At 36.2% G+C, this 25,521-nt stretch overlaps 5 protein-coding genes across 14 annotated transcripts; all 5 read right to left on the bottom strand.

The window, feature by feature from the left end:
- Positions 1–23: 23 nt before the first annotated feature.
- LOC113770462 (UDP-glycosyltransferase TURAN-like) lies at positions 24–3,598 on the bottom strand. 5 transcript variants are annotated; one of them, XR_003468409.1, is made up of 9 exons: positions 3,512–3,598; positions 3,341–3,430; positions 3,172–3,238; positions 3,030–3,093; positions 2,927–2,941; positions 2,187–2,334; positions 1,294–1,425; positions 585–718; positions 24–441 (listed from the first exon to the last, which is right to left on the bottom strand). XR_003468409.1 is itself a non-coding variant. In XM_027314923.1 (9 exons), exons 2-7 carry the CDS (start codon positions 3,366–3,368, stop codon positions 1,420–1,422), a joined length of 423 nt encoding a protein of 140 aa, XP_027170724.1. In that variant the 5' UTR covers positions 3,369–3,445; positions 3,512–3,598; the 3' UTR covers positions 24–441; positions 585–718; positions 1,294–1,419. The 5 variants fall into 5 exon arrangements, 4 of the variants coding, with proteins under 4 accessions (XP_027170724.1, XP_027170723.1, XP_027170725.1 ...); XM_027314923.1 differs by having other exon boundaries at positions 2,827–2,941; positions 3,030–3,082; positions 3,335–3,445; XM_027314922.1 differs by having other exon boundaries at positions 2,827–2,941; positions 3,030–3,082; positions 3,335–3,430.
- A 1,244-nt stretch (positions 3,599–4,842) lies between these two features.
- Positions 4,843–8,928, bottom strand: LOC113770457 (peroxisomal (S)-2-hydroxy-acid oxidase-like). 3 transcript variants are annotated; one of them, XM_027314914.1, is made up of 12 exons: positions 8,825–8,928; positions 8,202–8,380; positions 7,958–8,082; positions 7,151–7,197; positions 6,816–6,893; positions 6,576–6,700; positions 6,360–6,426; positions 6,209–6,271; positions 5,769–5,838; positions 5,571–5,671; positions 5,333–5,437; positions 4,988–5,179 (listed from the first exon to the last, which is right to left on the bottom strand). In XM_027314914.1, exons 2-12 carry the CDS (start codon positions 8,339–8,341, stop codon positions 4,988–4,990), a joined length of 1,113 nt encoding a protein of 370 aa, XP_027170715.1. In that variant the 5' UTR covers positions 8,342–8,380; positions 8,825–8,928. The 3 variants fall into 3 exon arrangements, with proteins under 3 accessions (XP_027170717.1, XP_027170715.1, XP_027170716.1); XM_027314915.1 differs by having other exon boundaries at positions 8,202–8,384; positions 8,825–8,926; XM_027314916.1 differs by lacking the exon at positions 8,825–8,928 and having other exon boundaries at positions 4,843–5,179; positions 8,202–8,341.
- A 738-nt stretch (positions 8,929–9,666) lies between these two features.
- On the bottom strand, positions 9,667–11,006 carry LOC113769985 (probable glutathione S-transferase). The gene is made up of 2 exons (XM_027314328.1): positions 10,485–11,006; positions 9,667–10,225 (listed from the first exon to the last, which is right to left on the bottom strand). The coding sequence occupies exons 1-2, from the start codon at positions 10,797–10,799 to the stop codon at positions 9,881–9,883; spliced, it is 660 nt and encodes a 219-aa protein (XP_027170129.1). The 5' UTR covers positions 10,800–11,006; the 3' UTR covers positions 9,667–9,880.
- Positions 11,007–14,071: 3,065 nt separating this feature from the next.
- On the bottom strand, positions 14,072–15,234 carry LOC113769984 (probable glutathione S-transferase). Its single transcript, XM_027314327.1, has 2 exons — positions 14,808–15,234; positions 14,072–14,592 (listed from the first exon to the last, which is right to left on the bottom strand). Exons 1-2 carry the CDS (start codon positions 15,123–15,125, stop codon positions 14,248–14,250), a joined length of 663 nt encoding a protein of 220 aa, XP_027170128.1. The 5' UTR covers positions 15,126–15,234; the 3' UTR covers positions 14,072–14,247.
- Positions 15,235–16,849: 1,615 nt separating this feature from the next.
- LOC113770378 (ubiquitin carboxyl-terminal hydrolase 25) lies at positions 16,850–24,546 on the bottom strand. 4 transcript variants are annotated; one of them, XM_027314815.1, is made up of 10 exons: positions 24,038–24,545; positions 22,886–23,369; positions 22,710–22,785; positions 22,524–22,616; positions 20,277–20,363; positions 19,914–20,140; positions 19,083–19,874; positions 18,172–18,303; positions 17,463–17,596; positions 16,850–17,319 (listed from the first exon to the last, which is right to left on the bottom strand). In XM_027314815.1, the coding sequence occupies exons 1-9, from the start codon at positions 24,213–24,215 to the stop codon at positions 17,476–17,478; spliced, it is 2,190 nt and encodes a 729-aa protein (XP_027170616.1). In that variant the 5' UTR covers positions 24,216–24,545; the 3' UTR covers positions 16,850–17,319; positions 17,463–17,475. The 4 variants fall into 4 exon arrangements, with proteins under 4 accessions (XP_027170616.1, XP_027170615.1, XP_027170614.1 ...); XM_027314814.1 differs by having other exon boundaries at positions 16,850–17,055; positions 19,083–20,140; positions 24,038–24,546; XM_027314813.1 differs by having other exon boundaries at positions 19,083–20,140.
- Positions 24,547–25,521: the final 975 nt, after the last annotated feature.

The raw sequence follows: 25,521 nt of genomic DNA, 5'->3' as shown, positions 1-25,521 counted from the left end.
AAAGTAGCAGTAATAATACTCAATTGCTGATCCAATCGTACACTCCGGCCACATTTTGATGGGAAAATTGTGATACATCCATAAAATGGGATTCTATGCTACACATACGATCAAAAAGGATATCATACAATATGAGCAACATTTGTGTCATTCTCTATCAAACACCTATTGCACCGCCTGCAAGAAGAAAATTTAAGGTGACATCCAGGCTCGACTTTTGTATGCCTTATCTTTTACAGGACGATCATCTACAATTGGTTCAATTGACCAGTTACCGAGTTCCAAAAACATTAGAGATGTGATAAGAGTATCTTCTGCCACTGATGAAATAGAATATACTCGTACTTAAATTCAGACTTCAGGATGCCATAGTAAATTAACTCCATCATTTTCAGCATCACAGTATGAGGAGCCAACCTCAACATCTACAATTGCTAGAGGCTGCAAGCGGCCGAAACATATGTTCAAGTACAGTCCATACAAGGAAAAGAGATTAAAGGCAGAGCGACCAGGTAAAATCTCATTTCTTCTAATGAGGAGCATAGTAAATCTTGAGAACATAATTGTCTTTCTTGAATGCTTACCTTGCAAGACTGCTCACGCAATAGAAGGTTGTTTCTCTTTGCTGAATAATACTAGATGTTCAATAAGCCTCCCCTTCAACGACTCGGGAATTTTTGAAATGAAAGCTGATTTGGCATCTTTTATCAACAGCCTCCTGTATGACATAAATGTAGACGAGATTCCATATGAGCTGTAAGTTACAAATAAGTACAAAGAAAAGAAGATACAAAATATCAAATGCATGTAAAGGTTGCATAATTAAATTCCACAGGCACAAAAATATTTTATTGATAAGTGGATAATCATGTAAAAAGGGAGTAATGACATCATAAATCACAACATCCAGGTAAACAAACTGATTCCACGGTTAACTTGTCTCACCTCCCATTTCAGTTAACAACCTCTAATGCAATAATATGGCAATCAGATTTGTGGCTTAAAAGGTTCCACAGTCCATGAGAGCTCTCCAATAGAATACAAGGACAATTGAAATCAGTATGCTGAATCCATTTGTTTGGACACAATAAATTCAGGAACACTAAACACTATTGACACATTCAGCTCCTCATATTCTAGCAATTTTAATCAGTGTCTGAAAAATTTGGTCATCTATAAAGCATCAAATGTTCCACATCCAGGTTAACTAAAGAGAAGGAAGCATTAATTAAAGAATGAAATACATGAAAGCCAGAGGAAAAAACCTGAATTTCAACAACTCAAGAAACTTACTTCAATTGGTTGACATTTGATGCATCATATTCTGCTCGTCCCACACACAGCTTTTTCCGAGAACGCATAAAAGTGTAAACTTCTTCTGACCAACCACATGATGCCAGCACTGATGAAGTCTCTTTCTCAATGCTGAGAGAGAGAGAGAGAGAATCCTTAGATCAATGATCAATATGAAAGATAGCAAGTGTTTGCGACTTTATAGAAAGGTTGTTTGCGAAAGTAATGCATGGCCATGAATGCACTTTGCCAAAAAAGAAACTAAAATTTTTAGCATATGACATAAGTGCCTTACCAAGAAATATCAGTTATTAAATGTGCTTTACATTCAAGCAATATCTTCAAAGGCACTTCTTGACTAAAAGCACCATCTCTCCAAACCCTTATCTATAATCAGGAAAATCAATGAATATGGGATTTTCCTCTAGATATACCAGCAAAACCAACAACTCGATCATCATAATGGTCACCACATCATTCAAAAATAAAACCATGCTGAGCCAGAAAAACGAACAAAGACAACATAAATGCACATACATTGAGATAAATGTGCAAGGCACAACTAAAAGTGCACAAGAAGCAACCAATTTAGACCGTTGCGTAAGCAATTTGAGATCATATCAAAAATCAAAATCAGGCACCAGACAGAAGCAAGCTCATATAAAGTCACTCCTTGAGATGATTATACTCGTGAAAAAAGTAGCATAAAACTCCGTTAGAGCATTCATACCCTAAAATAGTTGGTATATGCACTTTTATATAGCACATGGAAAACAGTTGGGCATTTAGTTAGCAGAACTTCCCCACACAATAATTTGCATAAAAAAATATATATTTAAAGGGCAGAAACAAAAAAAGATAACTGCATAAGCATATTAATTGTAGAAACATACATTTTCTTGAACTCCTCCACCTTGGCACAAGATTTCATTCCATAAAATTTCCCCATCACTCACATCATCCTCATTTAATAGTCCTGCAACTCGTCTATCATACATAAGTGCTGCCTCCAAAAGAATGCTAAAGTCTCCATCTGGAGTCCTGAAAATTACTTATATGGAATCAGAGATGCTATGCAGAATAACAACATTATAACAATTTGGCTATTCCTTAAGACAACAGCCGCCATCTATATTTGCTATAAACTCACATCATTTAGTTATGGCCCATTAACCACATAACTACCATTTCGTACTGCATTTCATGCGAAAGAATTGAAGAATGCATGAAAAAGCTTTTCAGATTATCATTGGTATCCTTCTTTCTGGTTTTGAAGCTCGCAAAAACAGCAGTGGTACTAATTTCTGTTGTTGGGAGATCACTAAACCAATCAATGTTTCTGTGTTGTGAACAGTTTGATCTCAAATCAAAAACACTCCTCAAATGGTTATCTGTCTCCAAAGAACTAAAGCCATAACTTTACCTTAAAAAGTTTCATAAGCTCCCAAGATACTGTGGAGTGGGATAGTCATCTACAATTTAGTAATTAGGTGCTTAGTTGATCTACTGAATGAAGACACATCAACAGCTTACCAACTTGTGCTGCTTACAATGATGGCAGGTCTGTTCTGCTTCATAATTATATTTGTGCCAGTATGAATTGTAAATAAGGTAGAATTGGGATCACTTTCACCTGTTCCAGTCATTCCTGCAGTTTTAAGAGAAAACCATGATTGGCATCAACTAATTCAACATCAAATAAAGATCAACTGCATAACAAATTGTGTTACTACTACCATAGCTTATGCAGTCTTGAAGTCCAAAGGGTTGACTGAGACTTTCGCTGATCCTACAAAACAACTACAATCCACAGTCAATTTTTAAAATTCTCAAAGTCAATACATGTTGCTGAACAATCCGATTGGAAAAAAAAAGTACCTCATGCTTCTCCTCAATGGAAGCAGGTCGGAAAAATTCAGGAGGTTGATCATAAAGCACAGTTGCTCTGAGATATAAAAACACAAAAATGATAAGGAATACTTGCTGGAGCTAAACCATAAGATGACCAATCAGAGCCAAATGTGAAGAAGAGAATTCATACTCTTACTTAATCCCCTAGTTCTGATCCAATTCATGTTGCATTGCCTTTGTCACACAAAAGGCACCACTTGCCATCCTCCCGTAATGCTTCTCAATCCTAGATATGTTTTGACTTTATGAATCATTAATTAAGAAAAGGTCCAATTCTACACTTAAATGGAAAAGGTTTGTCTTATACCAACGATATATTGTCACAAAACTGCTGCCCCTCCCAAGAGTCAGTGAAAGTAGTGTGTAACCAAAATTATGCCAGTCTAATACAAAAGCAGAAATGTCTCAGGCAGCTGGCCCATTTAACAGCTACTAAAGTAGGAACTGATGGAGGATTCTGCAATAATACAAACCATAATGTTGAATTGTGAATGGAGGTAGACAACAAAATTTGTGAAAAGGATGAATACTTCAGATAGCAGCATCTTAATAAGAAAGCTAGAGCTCATATTTTTAGAATAAACTTTGGTCCAATCTCATGCACATGAATTTGTTTGGATTCGAAATGGAACCGAATCATATGGATTTGTGTCTAACCTTACCCATATATGTTTTGGGACTAACTTGGGCGGGATCACTTTGGAATGTGTTTAGATTGATCCCGCCCAATACCCAAATTTATTTTCTATATTTTTTTCTTTTAATTCTTTTTTATTTTTTATATAACTTTAATATTTTTATTTGTTAAATTTCTTTTTATCTTATTGTGAATTTATATTTTCCTGAATTCATTTACATTCTAGAACGATCAATAGTTACTTTTAAAAGACATAACATTTTGGTAAGAATGAACATATCTTCTCCCTGGATTAAACCAAAAATTGGATTAACAAATAAAGGAAAATATAGATATATAGCCATATTCCAACCTTATCCATAATATTGTCTAACACAAGAACTAGAAACAAGATTTTTTAATACCAAATTCATTCTTATTGACATTCTTAAAATTTCCAAAATTTGATACAAAAGAAATTCACATTAAATGCTGAATAAAACTAGCATAGAAACGAAAAAGCTGATTAAAAATTGATAACACGGTTGCATATAGAAATCTATGTAGATAGTTCAACAATTAGCATAAAATCAACATAAAGGGTGCCAGCAATTGTTAGTAAAGTATTGATTCTTGTAGACACCAAAATTTTATCAATTCATTTTATTTTTATTGTTATCTTTATTTTTTTAAAGTTGTTTAAATGAAATCATTTTTACTTAATTGGTTTTCTTTTGTAGGAAAGTGAAGAAAGGAAAAGAAAGAAAATGGAAGTGCAAAAAAATCAGATTTTTGCAAAAAAAAAAAAATATCAAAGATGAATTTTTGGATAAATGAAATTTTTTGGGAAGATATTTGGTCCAATGGGTACCCAAGTATTTCCCAACATTTCCCATCAAATAATGGGTACAATTGGGATGCATCCCATTTTAAATCCAATATCAAATTATAATACCCATCCCGCCTAAAGTCCTTTTGGGCATGGGTAACCCATTGGGACTTGGGACAAATTGCCACCTCTACTCAAAAGCTTTGACATTATCATAATGTAGATTGTAGACTCATTTAAACATAAGTGAGTTTTCATGAAAAGGGATTCTCTTGAAAGCACAAATGCCATGGTTCAAATTGTAATGAAGCAGTTGCCTCTAATTTAGGCAGCTGCATTCAAAGCCTTGCTGGAGGAAGAAGGCGTGGAACATCCCAGTCGGTGACAATGTGGTTGCGAGTAATCTCCGAGAGTGACCGGCAGCCGCTCAACGCCATGGTTAGCTCAAATTCCTCACGCAGCATCTGAAGTACTTTTCTAACTCCAGCTTCTCCTTCTGCAGCCAAGGAGAAAACCACAGGTCTTCCAATCTGTCCATTCAGAACATGACCACATGATCACTTGTTTTGCAGAAACATATGCAAATTACATTAGACCAATTCGTCCATATTTATGGACAGAATGAGATCATACCAACATCATGGAAGATTCTACTATAAATTTCGTTAATATGTTGAACTTACGAATATGCCAGAAGCTCCAAGGGCTAAGGCCTTGAAGACATCAGTGCCACGACGGACCCCTCCATCCAAGAACACTGGCACACGACCCTGTGCAGCTTTCACAACCTAAAGTTTTCACATCAGAGAACATGGTTACCAAATAATGATATGATAAAAAGTTTCCGATTAGCTTAATTTTGGTGTATTCATCGGGCGTTTAAATGTAAAGCAGATGATAAGCCAGGCAAGAGTTGGGCACCTCTTCCAAAGCCATAATAGTTGCAGGAACATAATCAAGTTGACGGGCACCATGATTGGATACAATGATGCCAGCTGCTCCATTCTGGACAGCTATTCTTGCTGCAAGAGTCATTTCCTCATTACATTAGTACATATCATCAAAAGCCTGACCACTAAAGAGGTGATTGTGAGGGCCTCCATTGTTCTGAGTTCTTACCATCTTCAGCAGTAAGGACACCCTTCACAAGGATGGGCATTGAAGTGATGGTCTGGAGCCACTTGAAATCCTGTCAGTTTTGAGAAAGACATAGTTAATATTGATTTCTTTAAGAACAAGGTAAACTTCTAGCTATGCTCTTTCAGTTTTTCTAAAAGTCCTTTTTTTTTTGGTAATGTCACCTTAATCCTACTCAAATAATGAGAATATAAAGAAATTGGAAACTCATAACGAATGGTATGCCATTTCTACTAGGTTCAGGATACTGACTCAAGTTTCATGAAAATTGTTTTTAGGTTTTTATACTTTCAGAAACTAGTTCCACACAAATAGCTCCAACGGGAATGCCAAGATGCAAGCAGCCAAACTAGGGTGAGCATAGTGTTGAGTCCATGACTTAGCAAACGATCCATTCAGTTATGACAATGCAGCTACTGTACCTTCCAAGTTAGAGTGCGATCAGTTTGACCAGCAGCATATGAAATTAATCCAGAGTCATCTGCCTGCAAATAGGACAACAATTAAAACTTGTATAAGACCTCAAAAATTCAGACCAGTTACATATATGGACCAGTTATTGTTGCAACTTACTTTGTCCATCTTGCCAAGGTCTAATCCCTCGAAGTTCTTCAATGTCAAAAATGGTGGCAAAGTAAATCTGTATCAGATTCAGTCAAATGCACTCTTCGGAGATAGTTTATTAACCTCTAGTACTTTAAGGTTAAAGTCTAACCCCTCAAATTGTGATGTAGCACAACCTAATTCAATAAGTCTAAGATCTATGATAATGTTGGAATTCAAACACACCGATTCTTGATATCTGCTTCTCTGCGTCCCCCTCTAGGTAGGTCAACAGTAAGGGCTATAGCCTTAAAACCTGCCCTTTCAGCTCTTCGCACAAACTGAGCAACAATATTCCTGTCCCTGAAGACCTGCATAGCAGAGGTATGAAATTTGTCTATAGGTAACTGATGACGACAAGTCAAGAGCTGGAAGAGCAACAGCAGTAACACAAAAAGATTGCAAGGATTGCAAATTCATGCTTACATAAATTTGAAAAAACCGGATGCCTGGTCCTGTTGATGCAACCTCTTCAACACTGGAAGTAGCCCATGATGACAACGTCTGAAATCACCAACAGATCATACATTAATAATTCAGTGTATATTACAAGTCTTTGTAGTATAATCTCCAGGTTCCATTATTTTCCAGTGTGCTATATAAAGCCACACAATGTAAAAATCTTGCTACATTGTCATGTCAACTTTTGATAGTTCTTGCCTTCTTGGAGAGTAGATACTGCCAAATAATGTGACTCTAAACATGATCAAATTCTTCTTTCAAAAGATTCGATATAAATTTGACAAGGATATATATTTAACCATAATTGTTCCTGCAGCTGATGCAGCTCTTGCAGTTGCATATTCACCTGCATAAAATTAGTCCATATCAGCTTCAAGAACTTCAAAAGCATGTTTGGTACAAAGAAGTGAGCTGCTTTACATCATGCAGAGACTAATAAATTAATCACATTTCCTTCATGCATTATCCTACTCATCTTTTCTTTTTCAATCACTTTAAAAATGTTCCCATTCCAATAAATAATCTTTCTTTTGTTTTGTCATAGAGAAATATAGAGGATTTTCCTGCTTCTTTAATTGTCATAGAGAAATATAAAACAAGTCAAAAAGTCTCCTTTTCCGTTTTTCCCTTTTTCTTTCCAAGGAGGTATGATATCAGCAAAATGTACTGCAACTACATTTATCCAAAAGTAGAATACTTTGAGGAGCAAACTACATCAAATAAAAGGACATTGAGCAAGGTTCTTGGTGCAATGGGTGCAACCAGGTAGCTAAGATCAGCCAAGTATTGCTTGCTAACAGAAATTGAAGTTTGAAGACGTCACGCAAGCTCAACTTCAAGTTAAGCAAGTCGAAACAAATTGATAACAGTATGGCTTTATGCATAACAATCCTAGTTGAACAATTTGGTAACATCAGGATTCCCAAATGGATATTTCCAGGAGACGTGACTATATCTTCCAGGAGGTTCTCTAATTCTGAACAGTATTAACACGAATATGAGTTAATCAATCATCAATCTTTGAAGACGGTCATTTCCTATGGTACTTATAGGGTATCAACTACTAAGAAAGAAAGTTGTTTAGTTAAAAGCTAGGAATCTGTTACCTTCAGGATGAGCCATTTTGTGCATGGCAGTTGGGGCAATCATGATGGGCATTGAAATCTTAAATCCCAAGATGGTGGTGGTCATGTCAATCCTGCTCACATCAATTAGAATCCGTGGCCTAAATCTGTATTGGTTTCAATTAAGCTGCATAGTTAGATGAAATCAGCAATCAATCTTAACAAATTGCTGAAGAGTTACTGAACCATTGTTTATTCTAGGCCTTGAAAATAGGCATCAACTTACAAAATTCTGGAGAAAGCGTTTCTATTCTCCGCCAGAGTCCATTCATCCTCTGCACCTGATGCATAGTAATCGTATACCATCTTTGGCAACTTCTGCTTGGCAATTGCCTGATATTCCGTGACGTTGGTAATCTCCCCCATCTCTGCGGCAAACTCTCTAAGCTTCCCCTCCTAAAGATCCTACCTTGTTAAGAGAGACACAAAACTCAGATTACAGATTAATTACACGATCCTTTTTCAAAACCACATATTTTCTTTATTATCCCCAAAACAAGAATATTCTCTAATTGTCCATATAAGGCAACAGTTAAGACACAAAAATTCCTTTTTCCGAAGCATCCAAAATCTGTTACGTAAGGGGGCATATGCATCACGGCATATGTATCAATACTCTGTAAAGACTCGAAGAAAGAAATCATTAAGGAAAGAGCAATAACCCCTGAATAAGAGCCTAAAAAATTAAGCAAGAACCCAACAAAATTGGAAGTACAGAAGCCCAAATAGTTATGCAATATAAGAATCATAGAATTGGAAGTTGCAACTGGATTGGTTGATCATGTGAGTCTGGCAAAGCAAAATAAGGTCAGTAGTAGCAAAGAGCAAAGTGAAAAGCAGGGGACAAACCTTAACTCTGCAAGACTAGTGAGAAGAGTGCATGCAGAGGGAAACCGCAAGTAGAGAAGTGAAGATAAACTTGAAAGGAGAAAAAGGACAATGAACCAAGAAAAATAATGACGAGTTATGGAACAAAACAAGGTGATAAAATAATAGCTGAGATGAAGACAAATGGGGGTGATGGTCATGAAGACAGAGGCACAAATTTGAGGTGAGCATTTTAAACCACATCCGATTAGAGGGGCAAATGGTTGGCTCTATACACATATTTAGTTTCTATCAATTCTTGAATCCAAAATGATAAATGGACGCAGACATGCATAAAATTATCCTATGGTTAGTTTACACTGTTTGAGATTTCAAATACTCATGAAAGTGACTTAAAGACTAAAGAGTTGCCTGCTTTTAGTATTAGTTCTGGGATTAGGTTTATTTCATTCGACAAAAGTCAATTACTTTGAGTCGAAAAAAAATGAAAGTGACTTAAAAGACTAAAAATATTCAAAATATAAGGATAAGGAGATAAAATAATTATATAATTAGCCAACAAAAAAAAAAATCACTTGACTTGAGGAATTCTTTGGCTCTGGATTTGAGCATTTAATAGAGGGGACAAATGTAACTCTGGATTTCTTCTAGGCATGAGTGCCAACCAAAATGCATATGGGCACAAACATATATAGAAATCCTACATGAATAAGGCTCTGTGCAGACAATATAATAATAAAACGAAGCAGAATACTCAATGGGACGAACAAAAATTATAAATCTCTTCACTATGTTTTTTGTGATAGTATATGTATCTCAACCCTGCCAATTTGATGAAAGTTGAAAGCATGGTGCTGGGCAAATTATATTAAACATCGTCTGTGTGTTTATTTGAATATAATAGTAACCATACAAGTTATCACAAACTGAATCTTCAAAACTAGCTAGGGTGGGGATCACTCTCATATCTTGAAGTAACATTTGTTCTTCTTAATCCTGCAAGCCTGCAATTTATATTTTTTTTTCATTGAATGAAGATGGAAAAGAGATGCGCAGAGAAAATCACAAAGCTTCTGGTCACTCAACTCCAAGCTTCTTCCTTAGCTCCAAAATGAAGTCATAAGTCTCATACTGATTATGCAGAGTTGTGGACACACTCTCCCTCTGCATGCACCTTTCACCCCATGCAACAAGTTTTGGGCACTCCTCATTCATCTTCAGGTTTCCAAACTTCTCCAATGTATAAAACCAGCTGTAATAGGGAATAAGGGCAATATCTGTGATGCCAAAAGTCTTTCCCCCAAAGTAAGGTTTGTCTCCAAGCTCTGCTTCCAATATTTTCAGGCTGCTTATGAGATCTTTCTTTGCTGCTGCATGGGTTTCACCCTTGGCTGTCCACACTGCTCTTCCAAGGGTATAAATCTGTATTACACGACACATGTATTCCGGGATAGTTAGAATATGCTCACAATAAAGTGATCAGAAAATTTATTGTTCACCCACCTCCATGTAAAATCGCATTATAATCTAGGGTGGTCGTTCAAGAAATTAAGCTGGCACTAATATAATTCGTTCTGGTATTACATACAAGGGACCGCACTTTATTTAGTTAACCATATGAACAGTAGTGATATATGGACACACTAAAAATTGAGATGATGATTTGGACAGTTGCTCTCACCTTTTTGTCTATATAATCAGCCCAGAACTTTGAGTGAGCTCGGTCATGAGGATCAGTTGGCAGCAAAGGAGATTTTTCATTCCAGACTTCATCAATGTATCCAACAATGATGAGGGATTCACAAATTGGCTTCCCGTTGTGAATTAGGACAGGGATCTGTTTATGCACCGGGTTCATTTCTAAGAGCAATGAACTCTTATTCGAAAAATCTTCTTGTTTGGACTCGAAGGCTATGCCCTTTTCTTTCAATGCAATTCTGACCCTGACAGCAGGAGGACTATATGCATGGTCCAACAGAATCACTTCATCAGCCATTCTTACAAGCTTTGCCAAACCCAGAGAAAGAGAAGGAAAGGGAAAGGGTTGGAGACTAGGAGTGGTTCTGTGAAACTATGCGAAATCAGTTTTTTTTTTTGATAGAAAAGAGACAGTTTAGAGTTGTATTTATAGTAAAGTCGTGATGGTCTTCCCAAAATCAATCCATAATTAAATTGATCATACAGGGGAAGTTTCTTGCTAGGAACTTCAAGGACCTCTGGCCTCACTATTTCTATCAGCATTAGCTATGCGATGAGCTAAGGCCTAAGACTGATTCAGTAGTATGACTTTTTTCTCTGGTTTCTACATATAATATAAGCTCGCTTCTCTTCTTCTGCATTACGTATGCGATGAGCTAAGAGTACGTTTACTTGATTGTTTCAGCTGTAGCCGATCCTTTTCTGAGGCAGCATCAAAAGTTCTTGACTTTTACATCTTTAAGAAATGACAGAATCTTTTTCTTTCCTCCACTAAAATCTTCGTCACCTGAAAATTCATTCATTTACAGTCTAATGGCGGTTTTTGACTCATTTCTTATTGACAGCAAAATTAAACAAAAGCTAGCATACCAAATAAGACTTTCTAAAACAAAAAAAAAAAAAAAAAAAAAAAAAAACACTAGACGATGATTTCACTTCTCTGATTCTCTTCCAAAATCTCATGGTAAAACGGTTGCACAACAGTGGCGGACCGCCTCAACTTTTGAAGAATTTTCAAAATTGGCTTAAAAAGAATTGTCAATTTTCAATACTGTCCTATAATTGCACCCACCTAAAATTGCTGAAATGAAGCCAAGTACTAGTTGAAAATTTAGGAAACTTTTGGTGCATAGAAATAAACATAATTTTGTTGTCTACTGTGTAAAAAAAAATTGTCTAAAGATTTCCAATTGTGTATGCTTCTTCTTCACAGAATTTCTTCCAAAAACCGTAGTCATAATTATTCTTTTATACCTGCCTAAATAGAAGTTTATTTAGGAACTAAATTAACGTTTAGAGTTATACAAGAGGACTTTTTTTTTTGTCGTAAAGGCACATGTCTAGTCTACCCTTACTCCTAGGGGGCGGGGGAGGAGGCAATCTATTCTATAGAAAGGTTCAACTAAGCCGAAGGAACCTTGATGGGAGGCAAGATTTGAACTTTTGATCTCCCACTCCATAATTAATTAATGTGATGGCCAATTCGTCTGGAGGGAGTTGGTTATACAAGAGGACATCTACTATCTATACATTTTTTGATAAAATTTATCCCGAGGTTTATTACGAACCAAATTAATGTTTAAAGTTATACAAGGAGCCATCCACTATCTATACTGCACAAAAATGTTTCAAGGAGCCATCCACTATCTATACTGCACAAAAATGTTGTTTGACATCTTTGTCCAACACATACCATGAGGGTCCTACAGTAAGGGTGGCAATCAAGTTGGGTTCGGGTTGGCGGTCGGATTGAGGCCCAAGTATAACAAAAAATCCGCTGATCCGAACCTGACCCGCCAACCCGAAACGGGTCAGGATACCTGACACGAACCCGAAAATTTCGGGTTGGCGGGTTGGCAGGGTCGACCCGAAACTTAATTTTGATTTATTAATTTATCACTATAATTTCTAATAAAATCAATTTCTTACAAAATTAATTACATCATCAAGTAATAAAAATTTAAATAAATAATTCCAAACCAAATGTAAAATAAATTAAACACCGTAAAAGTGTTTTATCCCAAACCAAATATAAAATAAATTAAAATAGCATAAAAGTTAAAAAATAATATAATATATTATTTGTCCAAATATGATAATTTCAACTTCACACAAGTTAAATAAATTCATTTAGGATTAAGTAATTAATGATTTAATGCCTTTGAAAAAAAAGAATGATTTAGTTTACTTAGATCAAATAATTTTATGTGTATTAAATTATTTTTAATTTGTAAACGGGTCATATCGGGTCATATCAGGTCACCACGGGTTGACTCGAAATCGACATGTTTTCTTTTCGGATTCGACCCGATTCTGACCCGAACCTCCCAAACCTCAACCCAAATCCATTAATTTCGTATTAGGTCCGTGTCGTGTTTTCAGGTCAGGTCAGGAATTGCCACCCCTAAGTCCTACATATAATGAGTTGATTTATTCTCTATTCATGGGTATAATAGAGAGAGAGAGAGAGAGAGAGAGAGACATCCTTGTGCTGGCATTTTGGCTAAGAAAGGAGCTCTTTAGTATGCTCGTCTGAAACATACGAGAGTGTCAGGTTGTTAATCTGTATGCTAGAGAGTTTAGAAAATTGCCGGAGAGGTCTTGCAAGTTAAAAGGGTGAAAGCACCAAAGTTTGGGATTAATTCCATTTGCAACCTTTAACTGTACTTCAATTCTTATTTTGATCTCTAAATTATGAATTGAGACACTTTAGTTTCTAAACTATCAAAACGATCCTATTTAAGTACAGTCATTAACGAACTCCCCAAAAACAACGGAATACTGGTCAGTAGTCATTTGAGTAGCATGATTACATGTTGTAAGGGCGTAGAAAGAAAATCAAATTAAACAATGACCCAAAAAATTCTAAAGTTAGAAGGAAGAGAGTATTTTGGGAGTCCAAATTGAAAATCAAGGTATATTTTAGGGATTAAAGAGTTTCAATTTAAAGTTTAAGAATCAAACCAAAAATTAGGGAAGAAGGATAGGTTGGATGGGACGTGAGGAGGGGGTCCAAATAAGAGGTCACATGTTCGAAAACCTTCCATTTACACTAAAAACTGTTTTTCAAAAAATGAAAAAAATAAGCCAAAGTAGAAATCAAGGTATAGTTTAGGGATTAAAATGTCCTAATTTAGAGTTTAAGGACCAAAATCGTAATTAGGCTCTAGTTAAAGGGTGCAAAATAGAATTAACCCTAATAGCACGGGAGGATCAACACTTAAGAATTGAATAATTTCAAGAGGATATGTAAGTTATTCTTTTTTTTGGGAATTGAATAAGAGAAAAGTAGTTTAGTTGTACAAAAACATGATTGATACTTAAGAATTGCTGTAACATTTAAAATCACTGTGTTTATATTTTTGCAATTTTTGCTTCATCAAAACAGGAGGAGCAACACAATGAGACAAATAAAACATCCGAGCAAACGCCATTAAAACGAAATTGGAAATAAAATTTTTATTGATTTATAATTATTTTCAAACAATCTTTTTATGATAACACATGTATCTCAGCTCTGCCGATTTGAACATTGAATAAGTGATATTTGAACAAAATAATAACCATAGAAAATATCACTAATTGAACCTTCAAAACTAGCTAGGGTGAGAATCACTCTTGTTACCTAAAGCAACTTTTATTCTTCTTAATTCTGCAAGCCTGCATTGTTTATATCACAAATGCAGATGGAAAAAGGAGATTTCGAAATAAAATACGAGAGTTTAAAGATACTCAATTCCTATCATTCACTCAACTCCAAGCTTCTTTCTTAGCTCCAACAGGAAGTCACAAGTCTCGTACAGATTATGCAGAGTTGTGGACACACTCTCCCTCTGCATGCACCTTTCACCCCATGCAACAAGTTTTGGGCACTCCTCATTCATCTTCAGGTTTCCAAACTTCTCCAGTGCATAAAACCAGCTGTAGTAGGGTATAAGGGCAATATCTGTGATGCCAAAAGTCTTTCCCCCAAAGTAAGGTTTGTCTCCAAGCTCTGCATCCAATACTTTGAGGCTGCTTATTAGCTCTTTCATGGCTGCTGCCTGGGTTTCACCCTTGGTTGTCAACACTGGTCTTCCAGAAGTATAGATCTGTATTACACAACCAATATACTCCGGGATAGTTAGATTATGCTCGCAATAATCAGATCAGAAAATTCAAAAGCCATCATAGTCTCTGTAAATTTTCATAAAATCCTATGTGGAAGCATTAACGTAGGGCTGTTCAAGAAATTAAGCTGGCACGAAAATGGTTCGTTCTAATTTTACTAATAGGAGAACAGAATGGTTCATTCAGTCGAAATTACCTTTTTGTCTATATAATCAGCCCAGAACTTTGAGTGAGCTCGGTCATGAGGATCAGTTGGCAGCAAAGGAGATTTGTCGTTCCAGACTTCATCAATGTATTCAACAATGATGAGGGATTCACAAATCGGCTTCCCATTGTGAATTAGGACAGGGATCTGTTTATGCACCGGGTTCATTTCTAAGAGCAATGAACTCTTCTTATTCGGCAAATCTTCTTGTTTGGACACGAAGGCTATGCCCTTTTCTTTCAATGCAATTATTACCCTGTTAGCAGGAGGACTATATTCGTGGTCCAACACAATCAGTTCATCAGCCATTCTTGCGGGCTTTGCAAAACCTGAATCTTTTCTAGAAAAACGAAAGGAAAGAAAAAGGGTTGGAGACTTGGAGTGGTTCGGTAAAACTACACAATTTTCGGGTGTTGTTTGATAGAAGGGACTCCCTTGCGGCAGAGTTGTATTTATAGGAAATTTGTCATAGTTTCCGTAACATCAAAGTTTCTTGCTGGGCACTTCAAGGACTTCCGACTGTTTGCCCTCATAAATTTAACAGAATTAGCTAAGCGATGAGCTCATCAAGTATGATTTCTTTATTGTTTCTACCGTAGATTATATAAGCTTGCCTGGCTTTTTCTGCATTAGCTTGCGATAAGCTAAGAGCGCTAAATTAAGTTGTCTTTGGATTGGGGGATTTAACGAGGGATTTGATGAAATCCTCTCAAATCCCTCTAATTGTTTAGATCATTTAGGAGTTATTTGGATTTGTGAATTACCAATTAATTTAATATATAAAGTGTATTTATATAATTGGTGAATTACAAACCGAAATACCTCTTATAATTTTTAAACAACTAAATCTTTCATCAAATTCCTCAATCCCAACGAAGCCTTAGGTTTCTCCACGGTTTGTACTGTAGCTTTTTCTGATATGGCATCTCGATTTCTCGACTTTTAATACATGTTAAGAAAATTCTCCACTTTCATCTGAAAATTCATTCATACACAGTAAGAGTTTATTTGGATGATTTATTTGAGATAATTACTTTAACAGTTTTTGTGATATGATATATGTAAGATAAAAAGGTGATTGGAAAGATAAAAAGGTGATTGGGATTTGTGAGGCAAATTATTTTTTTTCAAATTATCTCTATCCAGTATTATTGGAGTTTTTGACTCATTTCTTCCTGACGGCAGGAGTGAACAAAAAGTTCGCATACCAAATAAGACTTTCAGGCACAGAAATGGGAATGATCGATTAAGGGGTTGGAAAATGATGAATAAGTAATAGCACCATATCAACATTAGTTGAGTTATGACGGATAGTAAGTGCGTCATTTGAGTCCACTTCTCATTTTCAGTGAAGTTTGGTTCTACAATTCCCTTTTCCAGTAAAAGATCGAATGCTTTTCCTTTTTCATTGAGAGATCAATGACCAAAATAGCTACAAGAGCTGTTTTATTAACCTTGTGGCAAGATATTATTTAGATCATTTTGGGTGAAAGTTTTCAGTAAAAGATCGAAAACTTTTCCCTTCCCATTAAGAGATCAATAACCTCCACACTTCGATTCTTGCTTTCAAAATAGCTATAAGAGCTATTATATTAACCTTATGGCAAGATTTTATTTAGCAACATAGGCTATAAAATAACTGTTGATTATTAAAAAAATTCTCATGAAAAATCTTACGGTACACGGTAGCGCGATTCTACATAAGCATCTTCAGCTTCTCTAAATTTTATAGCATTCACCCACTTCCAAGTAGTCAAAGAACTTTCGGACTGAGGGAGCCCAAATTAGCTTTCCCTCCGTGGTTAACACAGAGACTTGCGTTTAAAGGGGAAAAATTTTGTTATACAAATTTGCTCACTAAATAACTCACCCTCATCCAGAAGGGGTGGACCAGAAATAGACTAGAATCACACTTAATCATTACAAAAACCAAAAAAGCAGAAAAAAAAAAAAAAAAAACTTCGCCAAAAGTATACCGGCAGGAAGGTCCACAACAACTACAACATATATAGTACAACACCACTTCAAAACGGTAAAAGCAAGATCAGTGCAAATGTTAGAAAAAGTAGCAGTAATAATACTCAATTGCTGATCCAATCGTACACTCCGGCCACATTTTGATGGGAAAATTGTGATACATCCATAAAATGGGATTCTATGCTACACATACGATCAAAAAGGATATCATACAATATGAGCAACATTTGTGTCATTCTCTATCAAACACCTATTGCACCGCCTGCAAGAAGAAAATTTAAGGTGACATCCAGGCTCGACTTTTGTATGCCTTATCTTTTACAGGACGATCATCTACAATTGGTTCAATTGACCAGTTACCGAGTTCCAAAAACATTAGAGATGTGATAAGAGTATCTTCTGCCACTGATGAAATAGAATATACTCGTACTTAAATTCAGACTTCAGGATGCCATAGTAAATTAACTCCATCATTTTCAGCATCACAGTATGAGGAGCCAACCTCAACATCTACAATTGCTAGAGGCTGCAAGCGGCCGAAACATATGTTCAAGTACAGTCCATACAAGGAAAAGAGATTAAAGGCAGAGCGACCAGGTAAAATCTCATTTCTTCTAATGAGGAGCATAGTAAATCTTGAGAACATAATTGTCTTTCTTGAATGCTTACCTTGCAAGACTGCTCACGCAATAGAAGGTTGTTTCTCTTTGCTGAATAATACTAGATGTTCAATAAGCCTCCCCTTCAACGACTCGGGAATTTTTGAAATGAAAGCTGATTTGGCATCTTTTATCAACAGCCTCCTGTATGACATAAATGTAGACGAGATTCCATATGAGCTGTAAGTTACAAATAAGTACAAAGAAAAGAAGATACAAAATATCAAATGCATGTAAAGGTTGCATAATTAAATTCCACAGGCACAAAAATATTTTATTGATAAGTGGATAATCATGTAAAAAGGGAGTAATGACATCATAAATCACAACATCCAGGTAAACAAACTGATTCCACGGTTAACTTGTCTCACCTCCCATTTCAGTTAACAACCTCTAATGCAATAATATGGCAATCAGATTTGTGGCTTAAAAGGTTCCACAGTCCATGAGAGCTCTCCAATAGAATACAAGGACAATTGAAATCAGTATGCTGAATCCATTTGTTTGGACACAATAAATTCAGGAACACTAAACACTATTGACACATTCAGCTCCTCATATTCTAGCAATTGTAATCAGTGTCTGAAAAATTTGGTCATCTATAAAGCATCAAATGTTCCACATCCAGGTTAACTAAAGAGAAGGAAGCATTAATTAAAGAATGAAATACATGAAAGCCAGAGGAAAAAACCTGAATTTCAACAACTCAAGAAACTTACTTCAATTGGTTGACATTTGATGCATCATATTCTGCTCGTCCCACACACAGCTTTTTCCGAGAACGCATAAAAGTGTAAACTTCTTCTGACCAACCACATGATGCCAGCACTGATGAAGTCTCTTTCTCAATGCTGAGAGAGAGAGAGAGAGAGAATCCTTAGATCAATGATCAATATAAAAGATAGCAAGTGTTCGAGACTTTATAGAAAGGTTGTTTGCGAAAGTAATGCATGGCCATGAATGCACTTTGCCAAAAAAGAAACTACAATTTTTAGCATATGACATAAGTGCCTTTACCAAGAAATATCAATTATTAAAAGTGCTTTACATTCAAGCAATATCTTCAAAGGCACTTCTTGATTTAAATACTTCTTGACTAAAAGCACCATCTCTCCAAACCCTTATCTATAATCAGGAAAAGCAATGAATATGGGATTTTCCTCTAGATATACCAGCAAAAGCAACAACTAGATCATCATAATGGTCACCACATCATTCAAAAATAAAACCTTGCTGAGCCAGTAAAACGAACAAAGACAACATAAATGCACATACATTGAGATAAATGTGCAAGGCACAACTAAAAGTGCGCAAGAGGCAACCAATTTAGACCGTTGCGTAAGCAATTTGAGATCATATCAAAAATCAAAATCAGGCCCCAGACAGAAGCAAGCTCATATAAAGTCACTCCTTGAGATGATTATACTCGTGAAAAAAGTAGCATAAAACTCCGTTAGAGCAATCATACTCTAAAATAGTTGGTATATGCACTTTTATTTAGCACATGGAAAACAGTTGGGCATTTAGTTAGCAGAACTTCCCCACACAATAATTTGCATAAAAAAAATATATTTAAAGAGCGGAAACAAAAAAAGATAACTGCATAAGCATATTAATTGTAGAAACATACACTTTCTTGAACTCCTCCACCTTGGCACAAGATTGAGCATCTGTTGCGAGCAAAATACAAGGATCTTTGTCCTGTGACTTTCTTTTCAACCTTGAGCCATCAGAATGGCATTTAACATCTGGATTAGACTCCTCTTTTTGGTTATGAGTTCTTCCTACTGCCATGATATCCCTCCTAACATGGTTTTCTTTATGACCTTTCTCTACGGAATCACCATTTATATTTTGAATCTTACAGTGACCATTTGCCACCGTAGAAGATCCGCTATTGGCAGTATATAAGGCTTCATCTCGTCTAACTTTGCCAACACCATTTCCATCGGTCACAGTTTGTGCATTGTTTTTATTGTTCTCTGTATCAGTAGAAGTGGTAGACTTGGAAGTTGTTGCAGGGAAATCCTTTTTATGAACAATTATTTTGATACCACCATTGACAGGGCATTTTCTTGTATCAGAATTTTCAGAGACACTCAACTTCCTTGAAAGTCCAGCAGGCACCTTATTGACCTTTGATGAGGTCAGATTATTAGTCTCCAAGTGCTGATCAAAAACATGTTTTGTCTTCGTCACTTTTTCTGATTGGCATGAGTTCAAGATTTTGGATGCATCGTTGCCATTAGATTGGTGTCTCCGCGACTCACTGGCATCACTGCCATTAGATTGATGCCTCTTTGACTCATTGGCATCACTGCCATTTGATTGATGAAACTTTGACCCATTGGAATCACTGCCACTCAACTGATGGGACTTTGCCCTATTGGCATCGTTGCCATTTGACTGATGGCACTTTGACCCATTAGCATCAATGCCATTCGACTGATTGTACTTTGACCCATTAGCATCAATGCCATTCGACTGATTGTACTTTGATAAGATGGCATCAATGCCATTCGACTCATGAGACTTCAATCCATTGGCCAGCAAACCAGTCTTGACAAGTGGCTGCCTTTGCTTAGAACGGGTGAAGAAAAGAATATAAGCCTTCTCCGACAGAACCTCCTGCAAGCTCGAAGGGGTAACATAAGCATCGTTGCAGCAATACCAGCGGGACATAGCATCCTGTTTATACAATTCCATAAAATTCACTATCAAAATTGCCATGCCCGACATGATCAGAACTTCAAATTCAAGAAAACTGTTTTTCACTCATATACAAAGCTGTTCTTTAACTATTCTATCAGAAAACATGGAATACCTTTATATATGCATAATAATGTCCAGAATCTGGAGAGAAGCCCGCATGCACAATGGTACCACAAAGTCTATACTCTGGATGAAGATCCTGTAACAAGGAAAAGAAATAAAATATTGGTCAGCAGAATATATATATTTTTTTAAAAGAACAAAAAGTGAATGACATAGGTTAATATGTAACCTTTCAGGTATTCAAGATACATATTGTACTTAAATAGTTATCACATTCTCAAACTGGACAACTGGTCAAAGAACAGTTGCATTGTTCCAGGATAGACAAATCACAGAGACATGACTTAACACCAGAACGCAAACATCATTGATCATGCAATGAGCAACTCTATGAGCTGCAAACTAAATGCAAACTGTTCAAAGATTAAGCCAGGAAAGCTAATATAATACCACTTGTATTTAAACTAGTAAACGTAACTGCATTGTCCTTTTGACAAGCATTAAAAAAAATGTGTGTTCATCTGTTTCTGCATCATAGAATACTACACAGACCCAGACTGCATGAGAACCCCAATAAAGAAACTTAACAAAAGCATCAACCCACCACGACTTAAAGCAGCAAGGCAATGGGTTTTGAGGTCCCTTGACTCCAATTCAACATTGCAAAAACAATTCTCATCCATCAAAAGGATGGGCTAAATTGATTTTTTGGACCATGTGTTCTCTTCCCTACTGAGAGGAACTTAGAACAAAACTGTTTGAAATTATAAATAAGCTGCTTGTTCTTTGTTAGAGAAGATCAACCATGGCTACATTTCCAACCTCACTAGCCTCATCCACTTGTTCTAGGCTTTCTGGCAAGAAGATCATCAAACAGAACTCCAGACTAATCTGAGGTAATGATCCTAGAACCAGAATATGCCAGTGAAATTTGTCCACCTTGTGGCATGGAAGGACAAGGCTGGGTGTCCACCTTGGGAGCATAATCTAAAGACGATGGACTTTATTCTACTTAGGGGTGCAAAGTCACCCGATCGACTCGACTCAGTGTTGACTGAGTTAGAGTTGAGTTCGAGCATTATAATGCCATGTTCTAGTACTCGATGAGCTTAATCAAGTAGCATATCTAATTACTATATCAGAATGGAATTACACATATAAAGAAAAGAATTATTCAAAAATTAATAAAATGTCATTCTTTAAAACAATAATTCCGGGGGCAGACTAATAAATATAGTAAAAAATTAAAAACCCTACCTAAATAGTCAAACAATCCTATCTATCCCTTTTTTCCATTTCTTCATCTCTCTGCCATTCTCCATCTCTGTCTGTCTTTGCCACTCTCTCTCAGCCAAACATTCATCGCTCTACCTCTCCCTCTCCCTCTCGCTCTCCCTTTCTACTGCTCTCCTCAGGGCCTAAACAACAGAAAATTAAAAGACCACCCTCCCACTCTCTAGCCTTCTCTTTCTCTTCATCGTCTCTCTCTGCCAATTGTTGCTTCACTCATGGAAGTTCAAACTAATTTTGGGATTTCAAGTTGGGCTCAGACAAGGAAGATTGGGCAATCAAGGGTTCAAATAAGTACTCTCCATGGCAAATGCCATGTTTTTCTATTCTTGGCATTTTTTCCTGTTTCACTTTGTGACGTTAAGATTAAAAAGCTGCATTTTATTCAAGTAATTTTTTCTTGTTTCATTTGGTGCTTTTAAGATTATGAAACACCAGATTGTTGATTTGTACTTGGGTTGAATCTTTTTTTTTTTTTGTGGAAAATATAAACTGATGTTGAAATTTGTTGGAATTTTGGAAATTGGTTTTTGATTATGCTACTGTAATTTGGATATTGAGTATTCAAGCTTGAATAAGCTCGAATTATTTATGAGTCCAAACAAGTTGAGTTCGAGTTGGTAACAAATATGAGCAAGTCGAGCTTGAGCTTGGTTAGTATGCTCATTCAAGCTCAAGCTCGAGCTCGAGCTGGAGTAGTGCTAAATTACATCGAATTCGAGTTCGACTCAACGCGAATACACCCCTAATTTTTACTGTTGTCTCTCTTTGATTGCTTTTTTATTGGGAGGGGGGGAGGCTCATTAGTGAGTTGCATGCCGGTAAATCACTATTGCCAACGTGGAGGTTTATCATTTCATCCTATGACTTTCGTCAGCCTAATTAACGCGTAATGGCACGTGATTGTGAAACACTCAGCTTATGTTTTTCCCCAATGCGCCACACGTTGCCAGACTCCACCGACATTATTAAGATCCTTTAAATCATCAATGAAGAGAAAACACACCTGGCTTCCTTTGTACATGTAGCTGGAAAGCACTAAAACCTCCTCAAAAGCTATTGGCTTGTCGACCTTCCCACCAAAAATACCCTCAAACCTCTGTGCCATTTTAAGAAAAGTAACATTAGTCACAAAAAAGCACACATCTATTACTGAAATGCCCAAAAGACAAGAGACAAGATAATATCCTACCTTTAGCTGGATTACAAGAACATTTGGTGCTTGAAGTATAGACATTTGCTTCCGTGCTGCCACCAATTTCTTACAACTAAACAAAAACAAGCCCTCAACCCACAATCTAGTAAATGAAAGTGCATTGTGCATGCACAAATATCCACAACTGATGAAACGAAAATGAAAGTACTTACCTATCACACTTGTACTTGTTGCCACCATCCAAAATCTCAGGCTGGAAAAACCTCTGCAAAGCATCTTTGAGAGACCCACTATGTAAGATATCGAGGCTGATATCCATGATATCGTCCACCTTATTTGACTCTGCCCCACAGGACAAACACTTTACTTGGCTCTGCAGAGCACCTCCAAATATCTCTTTCACTATGGTATTTCCATTACCACTCTCCCCACAACTCCCACCTTTCCTTCGCTGCAACTGCAGTTTTTTCAATCTCAAACATGTATTATGACAAGCATCAATCACATATCGCAAAAATTCATGTGCATCCTCTTGCCTTCCATGTTTAAAATGCTCAGCAAAAAGTCTCAAACAGTTATTTATTTTCAATGGTGAATCTAAAGTTGAATCTATACTCAGGGACCTTACAATCCTTTTCTCTAATATACAAAATGGACACTCTCTCTTTTTGTCCGATGCTACCCCAGCTGCATCACCTACATATTCCCCAAAAAAAACACACCCAAGTCAAATTGAGCCGCGCAAATCATACATAAACATGAATCCTGAAATTGCTAACAAAACGCACACAAAAAAAAAAATCAACTCAACGCTGTCAAACATGAAGAATTATAGACATAATCATAAAAATCTACCTAGATGTACTTTCTTAAGTTGTCAGCAAATAACACATTATTAGAAATATGCTACAAAGCACAAGAACTCAAGTTAAATGATACAGGACTCATGTTCAAAAGAAATATAACATAATTAACACAGAATCATAAATAGACATAAATTCAATAACTTTCTGATATCACACATAACTACACAAAAAACTAACCACGGAACCACAAGAATACAACTAAGCACAATTCCAGCTCGAATTAAAAAATATGTACACATAATTGACACATTTAATCTCATACATAACAGAAAGTTCTTAAATTTGTAACATATCACACAAATTCAAGTCAATAGAATTGGCAGGTCAAACTCGCACAGACATGCACAAGATTCAAAATTCCTGAAACTGCAACAAAATTACACGCAATCATACAAATACTGGTAAGAAAACACAATAACTCACTTCGACCTAGCTTCCTGGTCGATGTTGACGAAAATACACAAAGGAATAAGTACATAGATGCGTGGAGTCACTCACAAGAAGAGGAGTGCTGGTACTTCAGGCAAAAATTGGCGAGGGGAGGGGTGTAGGTGAGGCACTGAAGAACGGAGTTAAGATAGCAAGTGTTGCCGAGGTTTTTAAGCCCTAGAGGTGGACCAGACTTGCGTTTTTGATTGAGGGAGCTCGGCTGCCACGTCATTTGCAGTACGGCCATTAACGACCTGATTCCTCCAGTTTTTCCACTCCCGCCGCCGCCACATCGGTTTGCGCCACCTCGCCCCACCGCGATCGCATAGCCTGCTGCCTTCTTCTTAACTCGAAACTCAAAAACTCTCTCTATCTGAAAATTGGAGACAAAAAATTATACAAGAGAATATAAGAGTAGTGACGAAGTTGGGGAAATTAGGGTTTTATTGTGATTTATCAGAGATATGGAGGATTGTATATGAAAAATTGGCGGAATTTTTCGTTTTTTTGGGGGAGAAGGGAAAGTATCGGGAGGAGAGGAGGAAACTGGAACAGTCCCCACAAAACTAAAGCCTCCCTTTTGGGGAAATTTTATGAAGTTTTTTTGGGAAAATTTTTGGGTCACTTAAAAATATGGGTCCATTACTAAAACTACAAAAAAGAAAGGCGGCCAATATAAACAATTTAGGGGCAGGGGCACAAAAATATCTCATTTCTTTTTAGTATTTATTATTATTTATAATGGACTTGGTTAAATTTTTTTCTCTTCACATTTTTGACCCCAAAATAGAAAAAGCACTAAGGTGGATATAAATCATCAAATTGCTTTTATTTACGAAGAAAAAAAATAAGATTTTGAATTCTCATCTGAAAATGATACAGTAAAATTTTAAATTATCAAAATAGAAAAGATTTTGATTGTCATAGTATTGAAATAAATTTGCACGGTAACTTTTTTTTCTTTTTTTTTTGTATCTTGTTGGATCCTTCTCCTTGTGATAATTTCGTAGTGATTTGCCTAATTTGAGTTTAAAAAAAAAAACTCAAAATCACAATCATTTAAACCTCAATTGAAGAACTACTAGTAAAGAAAGAAAAAAATGCTTAGAACAAAATAAGTACGTAGATCTGTATTGAATAAGCAAATAGATCGAGTAGCCTAAAATTGGCAAGTAATCAAGCAAAGAATTTAAACAAATCATAAAGGTTTCATGTCGCACAATTAACAATTGGATTTTTCTAACGGACGCTCACCTAATCTACTATATAAGTATATATATTAACAATTATTACCTTTTCTTGCATTTATACACGTTCACTAGTTAATTTTACCTACCCTCTCTTATACTTATTTACTTTCTTTAATTAATTTTATATTTTTAAATATATAATACCTAAAATATATTTTATTTTAATGAGTGCCTTATAATAGCCGTTAGACAGACCCTTAACAATTAAGCAGCATAATTGGCGTACTGTTCTTACGCACAGAAAACTACACTGGATATTCTACTGAATTTCATTCAATCATGTGCCGGCAACAAGACGTCAAA

The sequence above is a fragment of the Coffea eugenioides genome, chromosome 5, assembly GCF_003713205.1.
Source record: "Coffea eugenioides isolate CCC68of chromosome 5, Ceug_1.0, whole genome shotgun sequence".
In the NCBI taxonomy this organism is placed as follows: Eukaryota; Viridiplantae; Streptophyta; class Magnoliopsida; order Gentianales; family Rubiaceae; genus Coffea; species Coffea eugenioides.
This window is presented reverse-complemented; position numbering and strand designations above follow the sequence as displayed.

Excerpts from the sequence above, each read along its gene's own strand:
- LOC113770462 (XM_027314923.1), bottom strand. The coding sequence starts at position 3,368 with ATGAATTGGATCAGAACTAGGGGATTAAGTAAGA. Across the intron at positions 3,239-3,334 it reads AACTAGGGGATTAAGTAAGA|AGCAACTGTGCTTTATGATC; the intron begins GTATGAATTCTC and ends TTTATATCTCAG. Across the intron at positions 2,335-2,826 it reads ATTGTAAGCAGCACAAGTTG|GACTCCAGATGGAGACTTTA; the intron begins GTAAGCTGTTGA and ends AGTAATTTTCAG.
- LOC113770457 (XM_027314914.1), bottom strand. The coding sequence starts at position 8,341 with ATGGGGGAGATTACCAACGTCACGGAATATCAGGCAATTGCCAAGCAG. Across the intron at positions 6,427-6,575 it reads GAAGCAGATATCAAGAATCG|ATTTACTTTGCCACCATTTT; the intron begins GTGTGTTTGAAT and ends AATCTGATACAG. Across the intron at positions 6,272-6,359 it reads ACCTTGGCAAGATGGACAAA|GCAGATGACTCTGGATTAAT; the intron begins GTAAGTTGCAAC and ends TCCTATTTGCAG.
- LOC113769985 (XM_027314328.1), bottom strand. The coding sequence starts at position 10,799 with ATGGCTGATGAAGTGATTCTGTTGGACCATGCATATAGTCCTCCTGCT. Across the intron at positions 10,226-10,484 it reads CTGATTATATAGACAAAAAG|ATTTATACCCTTGGAAGAGC; the intron begins GTGAGAGCAACT and ends CGTGTAATACAG.
- LOC113769984 (XM_027314327.1), bottom strand. The coding sequence starts at position 15,125 with ATGGCTGATGAACTGATTGTGTTGGACCACGAATATAGTCCTCCTGCT. Across the intron at positions 14,593-14,807 it reads CTGATTATATAGACAAAAAG|ATCTATACTTCTGGAAGACC; the intron begins GTAATTTCGACT and ends TGTGTAATACAG.
- LOC113770378 (XM_027314814.1), bottom strand. The coding sequence starts at position 24,215 with ATGGCCGTACTGCAAATGACGTGGCAGCCGAGCTCCCTCAATCAAAAA. Across the intron at positions 22,786-22,885 it reads AACAAGTACAAGTGTGATAG|TTGTAAGAAATTGGTGGCAG; the intron begins GTAAGTACTTTC and ends GTTTTTGTTTAG. Across the intron at positions 18,304-19,082 it reads GTGGAGGAGTTCAAGAAAGT|CATTGAGAAAGAGACTTCAT; the intron begins GTATGTTTCTAC and ends TCTCTCTCTCAG.